Source organism: Oncorhynchus masou, chromosome 6 (genome assembly GCF_036934945.1).
Source record: "Oncorhynchus masou masou isolate Uvic2021 chromosome 6, UVic_Omas_1.1, whole genome shotgun sequence".
NCBI lineage: Eukaryota > Metazoa > Chordata > Actinopteri > Salmoniformes > Salmonidae > Oncorhynchus > Oncorhynchus masou.
Window position 1 is genome coordinate 54,416,354 of NC_088217.1, and position 24,783 is coordinate 54,441,136.

General features: G+C 42.9%; 1 protein-coding gene across 2 annotated transcripts; it reads left to right on the plus strand.

The window, feature by feature from the left end:
• Window positions 1–1,127: 1,127 nt before the first annotated feature.
• Window positions 1,128–24,750, plus strand: LOC135542292 (diphosphoinositol polyphosphate phosphohydrolase 1). Of its 2 annotated transcripts, XM_064969156.1 has the most exons (6): window positions 1,128–1,413; window positions 12,402–12,512; window positions 20,042–20,086; window positions 20,200–20,284; window positions 20,407–20,592; window positions 24,188–24,750. In XM_064969156.1, the coding sequence occupies exons 1-6, from the start codon at window positions 1,315–1,317 to the stop codon at window positions 24,190–24,192; spliced, it is 531 nt and encodes a 176-aa protein (XP_064825228.1). In that variant the 5' UTR covers window positions 1,128–1,314; the 3' UTR covers window positions 24,193–24,750. The 2 variants fall into 2 exon arrangements, with proteins under 2 accessions (XP_064825228.1, XP_064825227.1); XM_064969155.1 differs by having other exon boundaries at window positions 20,407–24,750.
• Window positions 24,751–24,783: the final 33 nt, after the last annotated feature.

A 24,783-nucleotide genomic window follows, 5' to 3' on the forward strand; every position in this document is an offset into this window, starting at 1 on the left:
CATCCCTGTAGCATGTAGAAAGCTGTAATATTGTCCTCTTGTTGCTTTCAAGAGAAGAAAGAGCAGGGATTCCAAGAGTCCTCTGAGGAAGTGTAGGAGGATGAGGAAGAATAGCTGTAACTTCTTTTTACAATCAACACTACCTCATCATTCAATGTAATGGGCTTGCTTTCCAACCGCAGCCTGACTTACACCTTACTCATATATTCTCCATGGTGCCCGTTACGGAGGGGTGGGGAAATACTTATACGATATTTAACATAGTCAGTAGTATGTAAATATAATAACTTTAGCAACTAGAACTTACCTTAGAATACTAATCCACAATTGAAAATTAGGCTCAAGTAATTTATTTAATTTCATATTAAAGGGTAATATTTGGGGAATGTCCTCACCTTTGAGACGTTTCTTTGTCTCCTGTTCTCTGCATCTATGCACAAGGTACAAAATACTTCCCGAGTTTCGTGTTTAAACGGGTTAATATTTCACACTGTCTTTCAGAATTCATGCAAGACACTACAAAACATTTGAATCGGTTTTTATTACATCTATCTAATCTATTTTATTGTGGTTGCGGTCACATACTGTTCAGGCTGTCCATAACGTCACTATGAAATTGATGCATAAAACATAAATTAAACAAATAATGTAAAGCATTTAATAAATATATAATACTTTAGGCTAATCAATTTATTGCGACATTGAAGTATATTATTAGATATGCATAAAGGGACATAAGTAGCCGATAGAAATTTCCCACAAATGTTTTTTTTTTTACTTGTTTGATCTTAGGTAATAACCTACCAGGTTGCTGTCCATTGCCTGGTGTGCTGAAATATTGTCTGAAGTTTCACGTGAACTCACGTTGTATATGTTATTGTGGTTCATTTTACAAGCTCGGCGTTAACGTGCCATTTAGTCATTGGTATGAATTACAACCAAAGATCGGTCTGTTGATAGTGAAGGCGATGAATTCTTCCAGCATCTCCATGAAATGTATCAACAGAAACTAGCGTCATTGGCGTAAATTCTCTACTTCGTTTTTTTTTTTTTGACATTCAATATTGTATTCCTCAAAACAAGATACGTAATATCCTAATGCCACCATCGTTAAGATATGCCATGTTACGTTGTTTACGCAGTTATCTTCATAATGGCGACCGTGCTGGAGATGTGCTTATGCTTATGAAAATGAAGCGAAGAAGAAGTTATTTCTCATAAGAAAACGCCGGGGTTCCTCAAAGGAGGACTTTGCGTCGAAGACAGCGTCTTTCCCAGTGTTTGAATTACAGTTTTGGTCCATTGGTACCCGAAATGATGAAGCTCAAGTCAAACCAAACCCGGACATACGATGGGGATGGCTACAAGAAGCGGGCCGCCTGTCTATGCTTCAGGAGTGAAAGTGAAGAGGAGGTGAGGCCAAGGATGCTGGGGTGTAGGGTGGGCCGCAGTTCAGGAAAGCACAGATAACATGTTAGATGTTTGTCGCAGTACATTTTTATTACTTTACTAATTACGAAGATGAATTAGATAGTTAGCTAACGTTAACTAGCTATCTAACTGGCTGGTTGTTACTGGTTTTGGTTTGCTTTGTTGAATCAGCGACCACCCAGGGATAATTAACGTTGAGTTAGCTAACGGTAGCTATCTAACTGTTTAGCTGTTTAGCTAGCTGGCAGCTATACTGAGTATGCTATTTATTCTTGCAGCTAACCAAACATTGAAGTTAGAAAGATTATAGCTAACGTCTTTCTCTTTTGTTAGATTGTTAGGTAACTGCTGGACACAGGCACCTAAGTTTAGGTAGCATGCTCGTGAACGCGTAGCCAGCAGACATTACTGCAACAAAATATATTGGTAACCGGCTACTAGCTAGCTAACAGTGAGACGTTATCGTCTTGCTAGCAAGCTTGAGCGCTGAACAAGCACTACATGACAAAAGTATGTGGACGTCGAGTTCCAAAATCACAGGCATGAATATGGATTTAGTTCTACCTTTGCTACTAAGGCTTTTTGTTTACCTTTATTTAAATAGGCAAGTCAGTTAAGAACAAGTTCTTATTTTCAACGACGGCCTAGGAACAGTGGGTTAACTGGGGTGTTCAAGGGCAGAACGACAGATTTGTACCTTGTCAGCTCAAGGATTTGAACATGCAACCTCTTGGTTACTAGTCCAACGCTCTAACCACTAGGCTACCTGCCACCTTTCTTCTGGGAAGGCTTTCCGCTAGAGCATTACTAAGGTCGGGCAACGATGTTGGGTGATAGGGCCTGGCTCGAAGTTTGTTTTCCAATTCCTCCCAAAGGTGTTCGATGGGGTTGAGGTTATGGCTCTGTGCAGGCCAGTTAAGTTATTCCACATCTTGACAAACCATTTCTGTATGAACCTTGCTTTGTGCATGGGGGAATTGTCATGCTGAAACAAGAACCCCAAACTGTTGCCACAAAGTTGGAAGCACAGAATCGTCTAGAATGTCATTGTATGCTGTAGCGTTAAAATTTCCCTTCACTGGAACTAAGGGGCCTAGCCCGAACCATGAAACAGCCCCAGACCATTTTTTCCTCCTCCACAAAACCTTAGTTGGTACTATGCATCCAGGCAGGTAGCGTTATCCTGGCATCCGCCAAACCCAGATTCGTCCCTCGAACTGACATGGTGAAGCGAACTGACATGGTGAAGCGTGATTCATTACTCCAGAGAATGCTTTTCCACTGCTCCAGAGTCCAATGGCGGTGAGCTTTGCGACACTCCAACTAACTCTTGGCATTGCGCATGGTGATCTTAGGCTTGTGTGCGGCTGCTCGGCCATGGAAACTCATTTCATGAAGCTCCAGACAAACAGTTATTGTGCTTCCAGAGGCAGTTTGGAACTCTGTAGTGTGTGTTTTAAAACGAGGACATACTATTTTTACGTGCTTCATTACTCGGCGGTCCCGTCCTGTGCGCTTGTGTAGCCTACCACTTCGCGGCTGAGCCATTGTTGCTCCTAGAAGTTTCCACTTCAAAATAACAACACTTACAGTTGACCAGGGCAGTTCTTGCATGGCAGAAATTTGATAAACTGACTTGTAAGAAAGGTGGTGTCCTATGAGGATGCCACGTTGAGTCACTAAGCTCTTTAGTAAGGCCATCCTACTGCCAACATTTTTGATATGGCGATTGCATGGCTGTGTGCTTGATTTTATACACCTGTCAGCAGTGGGTGTGGCTGAAATGGCCAAATCCACTAATTTGAAGAGTTGTCTACATACTTGTGTGTGTGTGTGTGTGTGTGTGTGTGTGTGTGTGTGTGTGTGTGTGTATTGCTACTGCTAGTTAGTATCGTTCTGGTGATAATGGTAACATAAAACACTGACAATCAATGTTTAGCAGCATTATCAATGGCTCAAAACTCATGTCAACTTGTGACATTAGAGCTAGCGCTAGTTAGTTAGCCACATTTACTAGATAGCTAGTTAGATATGGGCCTTGCTTAGATTGCCTAGAAGTTGGACTAACAACGAGTTATTTTACTCGACCAACCACTAGCTAACCGTGCTTGTGATCAAACTAGCTAGCTACCTACCCATTCAATATAACGTTAGCTAGAAAATAGTCTGATGTAGAGGTCGACCGATTAATCGGAATGGCCGATTTCAAGTTTTCATAACAATCTGTAATCTGCATTTTTGGACGCCGATTATATTGCAATCCACGAGGAGACCACCTGTTACGTGAGTGCAGGCAGCAAGGAGCCATGGTAAGTTGCTAGCTAGCATTAAACTTATCTTATAAAAAGCAATCAATCTTAACATAATCACTAGTTAACTATATATGGTTGATGATATTACTAGATTGACTAGCTTGTCCTCTGTTGCATATAATCAATGTGGTGCCTGAAACTGTGTCACTTCTCTTGTGTTCAGTGTAAGCAGAGTCGGGGTATATGCAGCAGTTTGGGTCACCTGGCTCATTGCGAACTGTGTGAGGACCGTTTCTTCCTAAAAAAAGACTGTAATAAATTTGCCAGAATTTTACATAATTATGACATAACATTGAAGGTTGTGCAATGTAACAGCAATATTTAGACTTAGGGTTGCCACCCGTTCTTTAAAATACGCAACGGTTCCGTATTTCACTGAAATAAACTTTTTGCTTTCGAAATGATCGTTTTGGGATTTAACCATATTAATAACCTAAGGCTCGTATTTCGGTGTGTTTATTGTAATTAAGTCTATGATTTGATAGAGCAGTCTGACTGAGTGGTGATAGGCAGCAGCAGGCTCATAAGCATTCATTCATACCGCACTTTCCTCCGTTTGCCAGAAGCTTTTCGCAATGCTTGAAGCACAGAGTTGTTTATGCCTATCAACTCCCGAGATTAGGCTCGCAATACTATAGTGCCTATAAGAACATCCATTAGCCAAAGGTCTATGAAATACACTACTCAAAAAATAAAGGGAACACGTCCACAGGTGGGGGTTGTGCTTACAGCCCAACACCATGCAGGATGTTTGGCATTTGCCAAAGAACACCAAGATTGGCAAATTCGCCACTGGCGCCCTGTGCTCTTGTTGTTGCCCTCCTACGGCCTCCTCCACGTCTCCTGATGTACTGACCTGTCTCCTGGTAGCGCCTCCATGCTCTGGACACTACGCTGACAGACACAGCAAACCTTCTTGCCACAGCTCGCATTGATGTGCCATCCTGGATGAGCTGCACTACCTGAGCCACTTGTGTGGGTTGTAGACTCCGTCTCATGCTACCACTAGAGTGAAAGCACCGCCAGCATTCAAAAGTGACCAAAACATCAGCCAGCATAGGAACTGAGAAGTGGTCTGTGGTCATCACCTCCAGATCCACTCCTTTATTGGGGGTGTCTTGCTAATTGCCTATAATTTCCACCTGTTGTCTATTCCATTTGCACAACAGCATGTGAAATTTATTGTCAATCAATGTTGCTTCCTAAGTGGACAGTTTGATTTCAGCTCTTGACTGAGGGGCAGCTCTTGACTGAGGGGCAGCCCGGGACTGAGGGGCAGCCCGGGACTGAGGGGCAGCCCGGGACTGAGAGGAAGCCCAGTACTGAGAGGAAGCCCAGTACTGAGAGGAAGCCCAGTACTGAGAGGAAGCCCAGTACTGAGATGAAGCCCAGTACTGAGATGAAGCCCAGCCAGGCAGTTGAATCCGGCAGATCCTGGCTGACTGGCGGATCTGGAAGAGTCTGGTTGACTAGCACATCTGGAAGAGTCTGGCTGAATAGCAGATCTGGAAGAGTCTGGTTGACTGGCAGATCTGGAAGGGTCTGGCTGACTGGCGGATCTGGAAGGGTCTGGCTGACTGGCGGATCTGGAAGGGTCTGGCTGACTGGCGGATCTGGAAGGGTCTGGCTGACTGGCGGATCTGGAAGGGTCTGGCTGACTGGCGGATCTGGAAGGGTCTGGCTGACGGCTCTGGCTGCTTCATGCTGACTGACGGCTCTGGCTGCTCCATGCTGACTGCCGGCTCTGGCTGCTCCATGCAGATTGACAGCTCTGGCGGCTTCTTGCAGACTGACAGCTCTGACTGTTCCATGCAGACTAACAGCTTTGGCAGCTCCTTGCCGACTGGCAGCTCCTTGCAGACTGGCAGCTCCTTGCAGACTGGCAGCTCCTTACAGACTGGCAGCTCCATGCAGACTGACAGCTCTGGCTGCTCCATGCAGACTGACATCTCTGGCTGCTCCATGCAGCTCTGGCTGCTCCATGCAGACTGGCATCCTTGGCTGCTCCATGCAGACTGGCAGCTCTGGCTGCTCCATGCAGACTGGCAGCTCCTTGCAGACTGGCAGCTCCATGCAGACTGGCAGCTCCAGCTGCTCCATGCAGACTGGCAGCTCCGGCTGCTCCATGCAGACTGGCAGCTCCGGCTGCTCCATGCAGACTGGCATCTCCGGCTGCTCCATGCAGACTGGCAGCTCCGGCTGCTCCATGCAGACTGGCAGCTCTGGCTGCTCCATGCAGACTGGCAGCTCCTTGCAGACTGGCAGCTCCTTGCAGACTGGCAGCTCCTTGCAGACTGGCAGCTCTAGCTGCTCCATGCAGACTGGCAGCTCCGGCTGCTCCATGCAGACTGGCAGCTCTGGCTGCTCCATGCAGACTGGCAGCTCTGGCTGCTCCATGCAGACTGGCAGCTCTGGCTGCTCCATGCAGACTTTCCCCATTAACTCCTTTACAGTCTCTGCTTCGCTCACCTCCAACACCGGTTCTGGTCTCCTCCTTGGCTCCTCACGATAAACAGGGAGAGTTGGCTCAGGTCTGTCTCCTGACTCAGCCTCTCTCCCTCTGAGCCCCCCCCCCCCCCCACCCAATACATTTTTGGGTCTGATTTTCGGGTTTCGCTCTGCGCCGCCGTGTCTTTCTTTTCGACTCCATTCTCCTATAGCCCTCTTCGCACTGCTCCAGCGAATCCCAGGCGGGCTCCGGCACTCTCTCTGGGTTGGCCGCCCACCTGTCTATTTCTTCCCACGTCGTATACTCCAAGCCTCTGCTGTCCATAACGTCCTCCCTTCGCTGCTCCAGCTGCCTGTTAACACGCTGCTCGGTCCGTGTGGTGGGTGATTCTGTAACGGCGTTCTTCGTTTGTCACAAGAAAGTCGGACCGAAATGCAACGTGTTGGTTACTCATGTCTTTAATGAAACAAATGACGATACATGAAATAACTTATAAATACAAAAACAACAAACGGAACGTGAAAAACCTATACAGCCTGTCTGGTGAACACTAACACAGAGACAGGAACAATCACCCACGAAATACAAAGTGAAACCCAGTCTACCTAAATACGGTTCCCAATCAGAGACAACGAGAATCACCTGACTCTGATTGAGAACCGCCTCAGGCAGCCAAACCTATGCAACACCCCTACTCAGCCGCAATCCCAATAACTAAAAAACCTCACTATGAAATACAACAACATAAACCCATGTCACACCCTGGCCTGACCAACTAATTAACGAAAACACAAAATACTAAGACCAAGGTGTGACAGTTACATTATAGTCTTATTCTAAAATGTATTTAAAAAAAATCATCAGCACACAACACCCTATGACAAAGCAAAACGTTTTTAGACATTTTTGCAAATGTATAAACTTATTAAACAGAAGTACCTTATTTACTTAAGTATTCAGACCCTTTGCTATGAGATTGAAATTGAGCTGAAATGCATCGTGTTTCCATGGATAATTATTGATGTTTCTACAACTTGATTGGAGTCCATCTGTGGTAAATTCAATTGATTGGGCATGATTTGTAAAGGCACACATCTGTTTATATAAGGTCTCACAGTTGACAGTGCATGTCAGAGCAAAAACCAAGCCATGAGGTTGAAGGAATTGTGCATAGAGCTCTGAGACAGGCTTGTGACGAGGCACAGATCCGGGGAAGGGTACCAAAACATTTCTGCAGCATTGAAGGTCCCCAAGAACACAGTGGCCTCCATCATTCTTAAATGGAAGAAGTTTGGAACCACCAAGACTCCTCTTAGAGCTGGCCGCCTTGCCAAACTGAGTAATTGGGAGAGAAGGGCCTTGGTCAGGGAAGTGACCAAGAAACCGATGGTCACTCTGATAGAGCTCCAGAGTTCCTCTATGTTTGATGAAAGAACCTTCCAGAAGACAACCATCACTGCATCACTCCACCAATCAGGCCTTTATGGTAGAGTGGCCAGACAAGTCACTCCTCAGTAAAAGGCACATGACAGCCCTCTTGGAGTTTGCCAAAAGGCACCTAAAAACTCTCAGACCATGAGATACAAGATTCTCTGGTCTGATGAAACCAAGATTGAACTCTTTGGCCTAAAGGCCAAACATCATGTCTGGAGGAAACCTGGCCCCATCCCTATGGTGAAGCATGGTGGTGGCAGCATGCTGTGGGGATGTTTTTCATCGGCAGGGACTGGGAGACTAGGCAGGATCCAGGCAAAGTACAAAGAGACCCTTGATGAAAACCTGCTCCAGAGTGCTCAGGATCTCAGGCTGGGGCAAAGGTTCACTTTCCAACAGGACAAAGACCCTGAGCACACCGTCAAGACAATGGAGTGGCTTCGGGACAAGTCTCTGAATGTCCTTGAGTGGCCCAGCCAGAGCCCGGACTTTAACCCAATCTAACACCTCTGGAGAGACCTGAAAATAGCTGTTCAGCAATGCTTCCCATCCAACCTGACAGAGCTTGAGATGATCTGCAGAGAAGATTGGGAGAAACTCCCCAAATGCAGGTGTGCCAAGCTTGTAGTTATCCAAGAAGACTGCTGTAATCGTTGCTAAAGGTGCTTCAACAAAGTACTGAGTAACGGGTCTGAATACTTATGTAAATGTGATTTCTGTTTTTTATTTGTAATAAACTTGCAAATATTGCTTAACCTCTTTTTGCTTTGTCATTATGTGGTGTTGTGTGTAGATTGTTACAATGTGGAAAAGTCAAGGGGTCTAATTTATATTTTCCTTACCAAAAGAAATGATACCGATATTACATTTTTTCGGCCTTTTAAACATTCTAGTACAGTTAAATAGTTAACACACACACATGGACACAGCGGTCTAAGGCACTGCATCTCAGTGCAAGAGGCGTCACTACAGTCAATGGTTCAAATCCAGGCGGTATCACATCCGGCCGTGATTGAGAGTCCCATAGGGTGGCTCACAATTGGCCCAGTGTCGTCCGGGTTTGGCCGCCGTTGTAATTAAGAATTTGTTCTTAACTGACTTGCCTAGTTAAATAAAGGTTACACACACACACACTGACCAAAAAGCCATTTTGAAGGCTTTTACTTATGTCGCCATCAGCAGTAAAACATAATCAAAACCTATTTCTTTCACTTACTTGCTGTGCTGTTTTGTTGTTCAGTCTCAACCAGGATTTCTAAGGAACGCCGTTTGGGTCTTTGTGTGTCACATATACTATTTAACACGACTTGACGTGTCAAATCAAAACAATTGATGTGTCAAATAAGCTTGTTGATCAATCAGGACCAAAATAGGATTGCACGTCACATAATAATTTAACGCATTCTTTAATTTTTTAGGTAGTTATTACAAATTTTTGATTTGAAAAATCTAAAAATATTGATTACACTATCACTTGTATTTTATTTGTCAAAAACGATTAATCGATACGTATGCAATGATGCTGGTAAAGTTGTCTTGCGCACCTACAGTGGTGGCCATAAAAAAAAATTAGCTAGCACATGGATGCAAACGATGTTCTTCCCCAAAAACATAGCAAAACGACACCTGTTTCAGTAGCTATATAGTTAACACCTAGCTATATAGTTAGCCAGCTATCTAAAATAACCCTAATTTATTAGACAGTTCTTATTTGACTAATGGTGGTTGGACCCATCTATGTGAAGCTAGCCACAATTAGGATTAGCCACAACAGTGGACTTTGTGGTTAGCCTTCAAAATAAAAGTACGGCATAATTATATTTATTTGTGTTACTGTCAATGGCACTTTGATTTCGAAGGCAAACTGCAAATTCCAGTATTGAGCCTAATCCTTATTGTGGCAAGCTTCACAACACAACCCGGTTCGGTCGAGCCTCACTAGCCAGATGAAGATAGCTGGCTGCTTATAATGTTTGCTTTTGGCAACAGGGTTAAGTAGCTGGCTAACTAAGTTAAATTTCAATAGGCGAACAACAAGTGGCAACCTAGATAATACTTACTCACAAGGGTTCCTAAATCATTGCTAAGAATAATAAAAAATGAGTGCAGTTTCTACTGGTCATTGTTTTCAGGCAGGTTGTATTGGTGCTAGCTAGGTACCCCAGACGTTGAGATCGAACAAATTACGCTTTATTACCAACGCGATATTGAAAAAGCATCGTTCGTGGCTGATGTTTGCTTGTTTGCAGACTTTTTTGCTTTGACAGTGCTACTGTATCTTTTTTGACATGCAAAGATCCAAACGGTGTTCCATAGTATGTATGTGTGGATGTATGTATGTTGTGAAGCTAATAGCAGTGACGCTATTACTGTGTAACTGCGGTAGGGCAACACCTAAAAAATAGTGCACTTGGTGTGTGTACTGGTGCTCGACCAGTCGCGAAAGCCGACATCACTCACGACAGAGAACGGTTGATTGGGCAATGAAATCCATTATCTTGGCTTTAATGGATTTCGCCTTTGAGTTGTCTCACTGAAATGTTCTTACTCTTTCAAATGACTGCTCGACTTCACTGCTCGATCCACACAGCAGTCATTGTAGGCTATGTTAGGATGCTGTGTTGCGCTCGTAGCACAACATTTTACATGGCGTCATTACGTCATGTGCATACCTATATAACGTAGGTACAGTGCCTTGCGAAAGTATTCGGCCCCCTTGAACTTTGCGAGCTTTTGCCACATTTCAGGCTTCAAACATAAAGATATAAAACTGTATTTTTTTGTTAAGAATCAACAACAAGTGGGACACAATCATGAAGTGGAACGACATTTATTGGATATTTCAAACTTTTTTAACAAATCAAAAACTGAAAAATTGGGCGTGCAAAATTATTCAGCCCCTTTTTACTTTCAGTGCAGCAAACTCTCTCCAGAAGTTCAGTGAGGATCTCTGAATGATCCAATGTTGACCTAAATGACTAATGATGATAAATACAATCCACCTGTGTGTAATCAAGTCTCCGTATAAATGCACCTGCACTGTGATAGTCTCAGAGGTCCGTTAAAAGCGCAGAGAGCATCATGAAGAACAAGGAACACACCAGGCAGGTCCGAGATACTGTTGTGAAGAAGTTTAAAGCCGGATTTGGATACAAAAAGATTTCCCAAGCTTTAAACATCCCAAGGAGCACTGTGCAAGCGATAATATTGAAATGGAAGGAGTATCAGACCACTGCAAATCTACCAAGACCTGGCCGTCCCTCTAAACTTTCAGCTCATACAAGGAGAAGACTGATCAGTGATGCAGCCAAGAGTCCCATGATCACTCTGGATGAACTGCAGAGATCTACAGCTGAGGTGGGAGACTCTGTCCATAGGACAGCAATCAGTCGTATATTGCACAAATCTGGCCTTTATGGAAGAGTGGCAAGAAGAAAGACATTTCTTAAAGATATCCATAAAAAGTGTTGTTTAAAGTTTGCCACAAGCCACCTGGGAGACACACCTAACATGTGGAAGAAGGTGCTCTGGTCAGTTGAAACCAAAATTGAACTTTTTGGCAACAATGCAAAACGTTATGTTTGGCGTAAAAGCAACACAGCTCATCACCCTGAACACACCATCCCCACTGTCAAACATGGTGGTGGCAGCATCACGGTTTGGGCCTGCTTTTCTTCAGCAGGGACAGGGAAGATGGCTAAAATTGATGGGAAGATGGATGGAGCCAAATACAGGACCATTCTGGAAGAAAACCTGATGGAGTCTGATAAAGACCTGAGACTGGGACGGAGATTTGTCTTCCAACAAGACAATGATCCAAAACATAAAGCAAAATCTACAATGGAATGGTTCAAAAATAAACATATCCAGGTGTTAGAATGGCCAAGTCAAAGTCCAGACCTGAATCCAATCGAGAATCTGTGGAAAGAACTGAAAACTGCTGTTCACAAATGCTCTCCATCCAACCTCACTGAGCTCGAGCTGTTTTGCAAGGAGGAATGGGAAAGAATTTCAGTCTCTCAATGTGCAAAACTGATAGAGACATACCCCAAGCGACTTACAGCTGTAATCGCAGCAAAAGGTGGCGCTACAAAGTATTAACTTAAGGGGGCTGAATAATTTTGCACGCCCAATTTTTCAGTTTTTGATTTGTTAAAAAAGTTTGAAATATCCAATAAGTGTCGTTCCACTTCATGATTGTGTCCCACTTGTTGTTGATTCTTCACAAAAAAATACAGTTTTATATCTTTATGTTTGAAGCCTGAAATGTGGCAAAAGGTCGCAAAGTTCAAGGGGGCCGAGTACAGTGCCTTGCGAAAGTATGTCAGCTTTGACATCGGTTTTGCACATCGGCCTTAAACTAGACATCGGCTGATAACGATGTTGGCATTTTTAGCTAATATCGGCCGCTTCTGTGATGTTCACCGATATATCATGCATCCCTAGTCTAAATACTTTCCGAAGGCACTGTAGCCAAGTTATCGTTACTCATTGTGTTATTTATTTTTTACTTTTATGTGTTATTACTTTTCTATTACTCTCTGCATTGTTGGGACGGGCCCGTAAGTAAGCATTTCACTGTTACTCTACACCTATTGTTTATGAAGCATGTGAAGAGAATACAATTTTATTTGATGTGTTATTGAGGATATGTCACCTGTAATTTGAATAGGATTGAGGTGTTGTCTTTCAACTGAGTAGAGAAGTTGTCTCAAGCAAACTGAAACACTGGATTTGATTGATGGTGCTCAATGCTGTATTGTCTTTTTCTGCAGGTCCTGTTGGTGAGTAGTAGTCGTCATCCAGACAAGTGGATTGTCCCTGGTGGGGGGATGGAGCCAGAAGAGGAGCCCAATGTAGCAGCAGCACGAGAAGTCTGTGAAGAGGTTTGTTTCTTTCCCTCTCATTTCATTGACCGTAGCTTATTATTCAACTACATTCTCACACTGTTCAGGGAACTTGTGGTGTTTTTCATAAGTGGTTATGGATATTAGAAATGGTCTCTTTGTTTTAAGTGTGGCTTTTTGGGTAGACAGCCTCAAATGTTTTTTTTCTTGCAAATCACACCACACTCAATTACAGTATGGTATTTGCTGGAATGGCAACCAGATATTAAACTGAGATTTGCCATTGTGACTACTGTCATTGTCATACTTTGAAAAATAACACATTTGCCTGCCATTATTGGTCCCATGCTGATTACCTTGATAAAGCTTGTGGAAACTTGGCTATTGAGCTCAACATAGGGATGGGTGCTATGGCCAAAGAATCGCTAAATAACCTTTGTTGTACAGTTAAAGGTCAAATATACTGCATTTCAAACAGTCAGCGATAATGTAGCGATTTCAGGGCTTTACCTTGTACGCCAATGCTGCGCGTGACAAACTGATCAATCATTTTCGAGACTCAATGTTTATTGATACTCCCGTTTTAGTGTTATCTGCTATGTGCGCGATTTGACCAGTTGAGACGTACTGTAAAAAGGGTATCGTTAGGAAGGTTAACTTCTCTATTACAGGTTCTAAATAACAGAACCTATAATAGGTTCTAAATGTTAGTTTTTACCCTGTTATTTAGAACCTGACGGACAATTATAAAAGCTCAAACCAAGTTTATTCAGACAAAGACGTGTTTCCACCAGTGGTAGTATATACACCCCAATTTGGGTGGAGCAGTGATACGGGCAATGAACCCTTTCCTTCTCCCTTACTGTGTCCTGACCTGACCTCGGCCCCCATTCCCTACTAAACCACATTTCTCCACCCTTATCAGTGACTGCAACCATGTGATTGCCTTTAATTTACTCATTACATTCCAAGTTTAATTGACTCCACCATATACATTCCTCCTACAGATAACCATTCACTTCTCGTGTAGAAACCAGAGTCTGGCACTCCTCATTGCCTTAGAATACTTGATAATTAACAATATTTCAAGTTTATGAGTCAGAACCCATCACAGTAAAAATGTCTCAATGTGTTTCAGTGTCCATATAAGCAACTATGTTGGACCAAACCTCAAATGCAAATAGCGAATTGAAACTGCTTGTCAGAAAGGAAGAAGTGATTTGTCATCTTTGTAGTGAGTGGCAGGGGGAGGGGTGAGTGTGTAAACAGGAAGAGGCGACATGAGAGGTTTCACTCTCGCCAAAATCATTTACGTTTCTATAGGTTTATTTTGGACCTAAGCTTAAGCTTTTGGACCTAAGCACTTCGTCATTATATACACATCTGGTTTAAATGGGAAGGTGCACACAGCACAGAAGGAGTGAAGGAGACATGCCCAGAAACCTGGGAACAAGCGGACATAAACCATCATAAAAACTGAAAAATAGCAAAACCCTGATTCTTGCGATACAGGCGTTTGATATATCACACAAAACATACATTTGAAAAACATACATTTGAATTAGTGATATATTGCACAGAACTAGCTCAACTGGTCAAAGCACATTCACTGTTAGCATTTATCCTGAGCCCTGCTGGGCAGAGCAGTTGGTCTTGATCATACTCTGTTTATGTGTACTGAGAAAGCACATCCACAGTAAGCACGCAGCCAAGACTCGTCTCCCAGATTCATGTTACACAGGAGTGTTAAAAGTGCCAAAGGGCGCATACTGAAATTAAACACTGCCCTTTACACAATGCTGTGGCTGCAGGCCAGACAACCAAGCCACAGGCCCAACTCATGCTTGGAAGGAAGGAACATGTTTCCTCTTTCTATGGAGATCATTTTTGTTTGTTTACATAATGTAGCCTATTCTGTACTAATCACTAATTTAACCATGATGATTGAATATGTTCATTTAATATTTTTTTTTGCCCACTAGGGGGTAAAGAGGGTTTCTCTGTTGCCAAGAAGTGTCTCTTCAACTAAGGCTTAGGTTCCAGAAAATAATATGATAACTTAGCTTTCTGAGATAAGCGTTCCAGAAATCATAGCCTACTTACAAGATTGCATGGACACTTTGAAAGCCTGTAGACTATATGCAGGGCTCTAGACTAATATTTTCCCCTGGTGACCAACTTTTTCAGTTGGTGGCACCAGCCTAGGATTTGGTCGCACCCCCCCAAAAATTGCAGCTTCACGCAATAGAAAAAATAAGTAATCATGTTCTAAAGTAATTCACAGTGCTTTATTAAAGCTAGAATCTTTCTTTGAAACAATGTCACCCCACCACATCAATTAGATTTGCTCACCACCTGCGTCCTCTCTCGCCTCCTTTTGAAAAAGGTCAAAGTTAATCAATGAGAGTTGGCGAGGAGAGTGGAAATACTCTTGCTTGAAATGAGACTGTCCTTCTCCACTCGGGTGTCGTTCGGCAAATGACGTTACAGGGATGGATTCCAAAATAAATGTGTAAAGTGCTCAAAACAAATTAAGCTAGTTGTGCAAGACATTTTATAGATAAAATAATAAGTAGCATATTGATTTTAAATGTGTGCATGTTTTTCTCTGAGGAAACAAAAGCTGATTCGAAGGGGGTGTGGCAGATTTCAAAACTCTTCTGCGGTAAGATAAACATGAGTATCCTCAATGAAAGGTGGTTATCAAGGTGGGCAGGACAGTCATCCATTTGCCTACTAACGATTTGACACACTCCTCGACCACTTATATTTTACTGTTAACATAGGGCTCCAGAATTTTATTTTAGTCAATAGAGATGGATTTGCCTACATCTTTATGTGCACTAACAGGTATCCTAGGCTAATTTTGTTGGGGATAATTCACCACGGAGTAAGTGGAAACTCAAAACACATTGGATAGATCGCTAACCTTAACCTCTACAGGATCGGTGTGTGTCTGTCCCCCCACGGGAAGCTCTATCTCGCCCTCCATTTGGCAAATCTGACCATAATTTTATCCCCCTGATTCCTGCTTACATGCAAAAATTAGAGCAGGAAGCACCAGTGACTAGATCAATAAATAAGTGGTCAGAGGAAGCAGATGCTAAGCTACAGGACTGTTTTTCTAGCACAGACTGGAATATGTTCTGGGATTCCTCCGATGGCATTGAGGAGTATACCACATGAGTCATTGGCTTCATCAATAAGTGCATCGATTATGTTGTCCCCACAGTGACTGTACGTACATACCCCGACCGGAAGCCATGGACTACAGGCAGCATCCGCACTGAGCTAAAGGCTAGAGTTGCCTCTTTCAAGGAGTGGGTCTCTAACCCGGAAGCTTATAGGAAATCCCGCTATGTCTTTCGACGAACCATCAAACAGGCAAAGCAGAGAGAACAGTCTATGACTTCAAGTTTCTTGGTGTCCACATCACCAACAAACTATCATGGTCCAAACACAGTCGTGAAAGACAGTTGTGAAGAGGGCACACCTTTACCCCCTCAGGAGACTGAAAAGATTTGGCATGGGTCCTCAGATCCTCAAAGTTCTACAGCTGCACCATCGAGAGCATCCTGATTGGTTGAATCACCGCCTGGTATGGCAACTGCTCGGCCTCCGACCGCAAGGCACTACAGAGCATAGTGCGTACGGCCCAGTACTTCACTGGAGCCAAGCTTTCTGCCATCCAGGACCTCTCTTCCAGGCTGTGTCAGAGGAAGGCCCAAAAAATTGCCAAAGACTCCAGCCACCCTAGTCATAGACTGTTCTCTCCACTACCGCACGGCAAGCGATACTGGAGTGCCAAGTCTAGCTTATTGATGAGCTTTGAGGGCACTATGGTGTTGAACGCTGAGATGTAGTCAATGAATAGCATTCTCACATAGGTGTTCCTTTTGCCCAGATGGGAATGGGCAGTGTGGAGTGCAATAGAGATTGCATCATCTGTGGATCGGTTAGGGCGGTATGTAAATTGGAGTGGGTCTAGGTTTTATGGGATGATGGTGTTGATGTGAGCCATGACCAGCCTTTCAAAGCGCTTCATGGCTACAGACGTGAGTGCTAGGGGTCGGTAGTCTTTTAGGCAGGTTACGTTAGTGTTCTTGGGCACTGGGACTATGCTGGTCTGCTTAAACCATGTTGGTATTTCAGACTCAGACCGGGTTAGTACGTGTCCTGGTAATCCGTCTGGCCCTGTGGCCTTGTGAATGGTGACCTTTTTAAAGGTCTTACTTCGGCTAGGAGAGAGTGATCACACAGTTGTCCAGGACAGCTGATGCTATCATGCGTGTTTCAGTGTTGCTTGCCTCGATGCGAGCATAGACATATTTTAGCTCGTCTGGTTGGCTCGTGTCACTGGGCAGATTGTGGCTGTGCTTCCCTTTGTAGTCCGTAATCGTTTGCAAGCCCTGCCACATCCGACGAGTGTCTGAATCATACTACACTGGCTCCATCTTAGTCCTGTATTGATGCTTTGCCTGTTTGATGGTTCTTCGGCGGGCATAGCGGGTTTCTTATAAGCGTCTGGGTTAGAGTCCTGCTCCTTGAAAGAGACAGCTCTACTCATTAGCTCAGTGTGGATGTTGCCTGTAATACATGGCTTCTGGTTGGGATGTGTACGTATGGTCACTGTGGGGACAACGTCATCAATGCACTTATTGATGAAGCCAGTAGCTGATGTGGTATACTCCTGAATGCCATCGGAAGAATCCCAGAACATAATCCAGTCTGTGCTAGCAAAACAATCCTGTATCTTAGCATCTGCGTCATCTGACCACTTCCGTATTGAGCAAGTCACTGGTGCTTCCTGCTTTAGTTTTTGCTTGTAAGCAAGAATCAGAAGGATAGAATTATGGTCAGATTTGCCAAATGGAGGGCGAGGGAGAGCTTTGTACACGTCTCTGTGTGTGGAGTAAAGGTAGCCTAGAGGTTGTTGTTTTTTACATTTAACATAATGGTCGTTAGCGAGTTGGGTACTAGCAACACATCAGCCCCATTCATGTACAGAGCGCATAGGAGGAGATTACTGTGACTCAACGGTCACATGGAATTTGACTGTGGTCATAACTGCCGGTCACCACAACAGCCTGACAGGATGCTCTCTGGTGCATCTGTAGAAGTTTGTGAGGTCTGAACTGAAAGACATAGGAGCAGGTTAAGGGTTATGCATAGTACCTTGTAGTAGTGTCCACAGCCAATCATCCAGTTAAACGACCTGACACGATGGAGGCAGCTCTACGGCTCATGGAATGCAGCTCTACGGCTCATGTTCTTCACTCATGTTCTTATTATGATATGGACAGGGTGACCATTTTGAGTAGAGGTGGTTGAGGTTTGCCAACGTTATCCAAACCCTGCCTATTCTCCAGTCACCCCAGTGCTGGTCTTCCCCACATGATCTGGTTGAAGGCATGAAGGGTGTGGGATTGATACTGGGGTACATACTGGTATATATTCACTATGGAGTCCAAGTTTATTAATAGGCTGAAACTGAAACTAGAGGATGCCAGCAGTACGCACCAGCAGCCAAAGCCTATTACCAATGGGACCTGAACCTGCTGGCACAACCATCAGGGAAAAACATGGCCTTCCAAGGCAGTCTGCAGTTCTTTGGACCACTGCTCTGGAATATACTGGACTTATCCACATGGCAGCTAGCTAGCCAGCAGCTAGCTAGCTCAGTAAAAATGCATCTAGCTAGCACAAAAGAGCTGTACACAAATCTAGTAGGATATGTGAGTGTCATTTTGTATTTATGCTACTGCGTATGATGTGTGTGCTTCTGTGTAGGCTGTTTTTATCAAGTCAACTTTTATGTGATGTGTATGTTTTTATTAATTAAATGGAACCCAGGACTCCCTAGAAAACAGTGGCAGTTGTTAGTGGACTATCCTGGCTAAATAAAATGAAAATGTATTGAAAACTGGGGGACACAAACAAGATATGCCATTTTCACACTTTGAGTTGTACAGTACCAGTCAAAAGTTTGCACACACTTACTCATTCAAAGGTTTTTCTTTCTTTTTACAATTTTTCTACATGGTTGAATATTAGTGAAGACATCAACAAAACTATGAAATAACACATTGAATCATGAGGTAACTAAAAAAGTGTTCATTAAATCAAAATATATTTTAGATTCTTCAAAGTAGCCACCCTTTGCCTTGATGACAGCTTTGCACAATCTTGGCATTCTCTCAACCAGCTTCACCTGGAATGCTTTTTCAACTATCTTGAAGGAGTTCCCACATATGCTAAGCAATTGTTGGCAGCTTTTTCTTCACTCTGCAGTCCATCTCATCCCAAACCATCTCAATTGGGTTGAGGTCGGGTGATTGTGGAGGCCAGGTCATCTGATGCAGCACTCCATCACTCTCTTCCTTGGTCAAATAGCCCTTACACAGCCTGGAGGTGTGTTGGGTCATTGTCCTGTTGAAAAACAAATAATCCCACTAAGCGCAAACCAGATGGGATGGCGTATCGCTGCATAATGCAGTGGTAGCCATGCTGGTTAAGTGTGCCTTAATTCTAAATAAATCACAGACAATGTCACCAGCAAAGCACCATCACACTTCCTCCTCCATGCTTCACAGTGGGAACCACACATGCTAAATTAATTTGTTAACGTACTACTCTGCGTCTCACAAAGATATGGCAGTTGGAACCAAAAATCTCAAATTTGTATTCATCAGACCAAAGGACAGATTTCCACCGGTCTAATGTCCATTTCTCGTGTTTCTTGGCCCAAGCAAGTCTCTTCTTATTATTGGTGTCCTTTTAGTAGGGATTTCTTTGCCGCAATTCGACCATGAAGGCCTGATTCCTGCATTCTCTTCTGAACAGTTGTTGAGGTGTCAGTTACTTGAACCCTGAAGCATTTATTTTGGCTGCAATTTCTGAGGCTGGTAACTCTAATGAACTTATCCTCTGCAGCAGAGGTAACTCTGTCTTCCTTTCCTGTGGTGGTTATCATGAGAGCCGGTTTCATAACGCTTGATGGTTATTGCGACTTCACTTGAATAACTTTTAAAGTTCTTGACATTTTCTGGATTGACTGACCATGTGTTAATGGCTTTAACCAAATAGGCCTGTCTTCTGTATACCACCCCTACCTTGTCACAACACAATTGATTGGCCCCAACTCATTAAGAAAGAATCTCAAATATAAGATATTTATTTAACACTTTTGTTCACTACATGATTCCATATGTGTAATTTAATAGTTTTGATGTCTTCACTATTATTCTACAATGTAGAACATAGTACAAATAAAGAAAAACCCTGGAATAGGTGTTAACATTTGACCGGTACTGTATATAAAACACCATTTGCTATGAACCATGACGGGTAGAGGTACTGGTGTTACACTTTATTACATTTTATAGCAGGACAGTTGTGTGAAGGATGTTTTATCTCATGGCATCTTCAGGACATATTGTAACACACAAGCTACACACACCTAATGATTCGATTGCCACAGTGACACAGACTCTTAAGATTGAAAGAGTTATGTTTTTAATCCTTAGATAGGATTTTGATTTTCTTCCTTGTTTTTTGTTGTTCCACAGGCAGGTGTGAAGGGGACTTTAGGTCGCCTAGTTGGAATATTTGAGGTGAGTTTATGTTATGACATGCTTAGGCATGCTAAAGCTTGTTTGGGAGTGGAGAGAAAATATGGACTTTGTTCTGAAAAAATAAATAAAGGTCAAAACTGTCTATCTTACAGAACCGAGAGAGGAAACACAGAACCTACGTCTACATTCTTATCGTAACTGAGGTCCTGGAGGATTGGGAGGACTCAGTGAACATTGGTGAGTGGCTTTCATTTCAATCTGATTATACTACATTGTTTGAATTCTCGTTATAGATGCCTCTCATGTCTGTCTTTCTAAACGTGTGCCACAATGGTGTCTGTTCTTGTCCCTTTTAACAGGGAGAAAAAGGGATTGGTTTAAAATAGACGATGCAATACAAGTGTTGCAGTGTCACAAGCCTGTGCAGGCCACATACTTCGAGCCTCTCAAGGATGGTTGCCTGACCAGCAACGGGACGCCCCTGGTGGCCACGATAGGCGGAGACCTCTCCCCCACCTACAACATCAGCCAGAGCTCCGTGTCGGGTATCAGATAACTAAAACACAACCCCAGGAGCTCTTGCCACCACTCTCCCTCTTACTACTTTTTTTTTTTGTCTCAACATAACATGGTTTGCCTTGCCAACTCATTTGTGCCAGAATTGTGGTGCAGACTTGACAAGGGTTGAGTGAAGATTCTGAAACAATTTGGAAATGTAATTTTTGACCCCTTGTTCGTTTCGTTTTAATGAAAATTTCATGAAGCATCCCTCACTCCCTCATTCTCATACCTTGAACACACCCTTAGTGTGGTGTTTATTGAATGCAAGAACTACTTTTTACTGTTGTGATGTAAAAGTGTATACTTAGTGCTTAAGCGCAATGCTTTCAGTGGTCTTTTTAATGTCTCCTCTTTTGGTTATTGTCTGTGTATGATTGTGCCCAAGAGCGTGTTTTCCCTCTGTTAAGGATAGGAAATGTTCTGTGCATCTGAATAGACAGTTGTAGGAAGTGACTTGTTTTACATGAGCGCTGGCTATGTTTTGCACATTGGGGTCACCTGATACAGATTGTGCAGCAGGTAGTCTTTGGTGTTAACTAAGTTCTTTTGAATTCTCATTTAGCTCCGCATTGTGGTTCTTTGTATTAATATCTTGCAGGTTTCATCAGAAAGACGAGGCCCTTTTCCCCATTTGACCCGATTCGTCAAGTAGCCTATACATCTTCCCTTAGTCTGGAAGCTAGCTAGCCATTTCAATATTCACTTTTAGGCAGAAAAAAATATATAGAAAGAATGTCTACACAACTAAATATGTAGCACAGTCCCCATTTTGGTGAGTCAGCATTGAGAGTTTACCCTGGTGTTTTACCCAATAGACTGAGACCCTTTCTTTCTCCAGTGTCTTTACCTACTTAACGGTCTAGTAGTCTGTTAGTAATGGTTCACTACAGACACCGAAACAGTAAGCAGACCCCGCCGACCAAAATGTAATAGTTTATAATTTATAATGGCATGGTGTGAACAACTGCAGTCTCCCTCCATTTATTTTGTGCCATCCATGGACTGACAATTGCCTTCACCCAACACACACCACCTTTTTATCCAATTTTCAGATTTTCACCCCTTACTTTAACCTCTGTTTTATATCAGATGTTTACATTGCGTTCATAACATTTTATTTTTCACTTAAACAAGCACTAGAAGCCGTATATTTGAATAACGTAGATTGTTTTGGGGGGGGTCAGTAAAAAATGTTTAACCCTTTTTAGTATTGAATCTGCATCCCCAAAACAAACACCTGCTTGATATTGAAAGTAATTTAATCTAAAATACTGTCTTTGGCTAGATGCAGAACAAACAAACAAGCCTTGTACAGTTTGAGACCTTGTTTTTAACATGTAAAAATGCTTTGAATACTATTATTTTTTTCTTAAACGTCTAGCAAATCTCTAGCCAACCTGCTATACTTGCCTTAGATGTGGCATGGAGCAGCTGGCTCAATACTGTGAAACTGGAGGCCCTGTAGATAGCATGTAAGATGTTTTTATTGTAAATTGTTTATTTCTGTATAGATCAAAGGTGAGTACAAATGACAAAACAGTTTCTCTGATGCATTTGTGAGGGCTATATTTTGCTCAGCCATGGCTGTAGTTGACTCGATCCCTAAACAAAGGGTGGCGTTGGCTTTGTAAGGTTTGTTGACGAGTTGCTTTGATACACAGTACATGTTAAGGCTGAAGAACAAGTAAATGTTGCTAGCTGTCTTGGGGGAGTGAAGACCCCATTTATCATGAATGATATAAGCAGCAGAGATGCCTCAGATGTTCTACAAAGACCAGAGGCTGAGGTGTAATAAAGTGAAGTCCATCATAGTTGAATTGTTAACATACAAAATTGAGGGTTTCCACTGGGCTGAATGCTGTTTCCAGACCACTACCATAGAGCTTTTGTCATTATCCTAGTCTTCTGACAGAACCAACTCTTATATGTATTATCTCTTCTGCCCTGTCATTGTTGCAGTAGCTCATCATTCGCCCTCCAAAATGAACACTATATACTCAGTGGTCAGTTTATTAGGTACACCACCCCAGGGTAGCCTAGTGGTTAGAGCATGGTAGCCTAGTGGTTAGAGCGTTGGACTCGTAACCGGAAGGTTGCGAGTTCAAACCCCCGAGCTGACAAGGTACAAATCTGTCGTTCTGCCCCTGAACAGGCAGTTAACCCACTGTTCCCAGGCCGTCATTGAAAATAAGAATTTGTTCTTAACTGACTTGCCTGGTTTAAATAAAGGTAAAAAAAAAAAAAATCCTGAAAATAGTTTGCTCCTCCAGTGTCACGTGGCTTGCTATTGTTATAAAAAGGAAGCATCCAGGTACCAGATGGGCTAATGCGGCAGATGACCACACCGGGTTCCACTCCTATCAGATAAAAACAAGCGTCTCCAGTGTGCACGCAATCACCAACATCACCTGGTCAAATGAATCCCGGTTCCTGTTGAGTCATGCTAATGGCAGTCAGGATTTTACATAAGCAGCATGGGGCAATGGTGTAGGGGATGTTTTCCTGGCACACGTGAGGTCCCTTGGTACCAATTGAGCAATGTTTCCATGCACTGAAGAATTCAGGTTCTGGAGGCAATGGGGGTCCGACCCGGTACTAGATTGGTGCACCTAATAACTGGCCACCGAGTGTATGTTATCCCAGACTCAAGGTCTATTCTATAATGTAAGGGTTGAACTAAATTGGTGAGTGGATTACTGATATCAATAGAAATTTTACTTTGAACCATTTATTGCTTTTTTATAAACTAGGTGGTTCAAGCCCTGAATGCAGATTAGCTGACAGCTGTGTTATACCAGATTTTATTCCACAGGTACATCAAAACATTTTTAACTGCTCTAATTACATTGGTGACCAGTTTATAATCGCAACAAGGTAACTCGCGGTTTGTGATATATGGCCAATATACTATGGCTAAAAGCTGTGTCCAGTCACTCCGTGTTGTGTCATGCGTTTTAAGAACAGCCCTTAGCCGTGGTATATTGGCCATATACCACACCCCCTCTGGCCTTATTGCTTCATTAAACGAGCTGCATCGAAAGGTGTGGGGGGGCTAAGTCTTGGAACTGTCTAGTGGAAACCAATTTTTCCAATACCACCGTAGCCCCACAGAGCAGAATAGATTCAGGCCTATTATTGAATTTTGTGGTCAGCCTCCCTTAAAGTCCATTTTCTTTATATGATAACGAGCTATCAATCAAATTAGAGATGGAATTGGAAAATCTCTGATAAAGTGAAGGGGTTCTATTCAAAATGGGCACAAGCAAGGGCAATGAATGTGGATATCCATATGTAACAGCCGATGAATGACCACTTGTTCTTTAACCTGTTTGAACTTTTGCTGATTTTCTTGTGTTCATGACAAGATATCTTGTACATACTAGCTAAAGCAGCACTTATAGCTAGATACATTTACTGACTAAAACATAAGGTTTATTTTTCCCCTTTCCTTCCATCTCATACATAGTTCTGTTAATATAATGAAAGTTGGGTTTAATATTTCTCATTAGGAAAAGGGTAAGTACTGTATAAATATACCCTGCTTGAGTCCTTTAAGAAATGCATTTCTCTCTTCCTTAGGATGATTTCACACAGCACGCAGTGAAAACCGGAAGGAGTGGATGTAGGCATTTTAAAAGGCTCAAATGCAGCCTCTGCTCATAGGCCTCCTTGGTCCTTCACCGGAGTGATGTAAAAACCTGCCTATATCTCACCACCTAGTGGTCAGGCAGTATTCTGCAACGCATGTGAAACAGTTTTGCCTCAGTCAGGGAATGTCCACTTGAGGATTCTTGCATTCTCAGCAGTATTTGGATAGTGACTACTCTTAACAGCTTGATTATTTTTCTATTGGACCATTCTGTAGGAGGGGTAATACGCCCTTGCTATATACAAATTGATAAAGCAAAATCACAATCAGATGGGATTCAGTGAAGAAAGCTATTTGGGCTACCTAAAATGTAAGAGTGTGCATTTCCCTAAGTGAAAGCCCTTGACCTACCCTACATATTTGTAGTAATTGTTTTCTCCAAAGTGTACATCACTGGAATATTTACTATTGTCATTTGGGACTGTGAAAAACCAGTGAGAAGACTGAAGATTGTAATATAAATGTGCCAACAAATAAACACCAGTATTTCAGATCTGGATTCCATTTGCCTTTTTTTTATCATTGT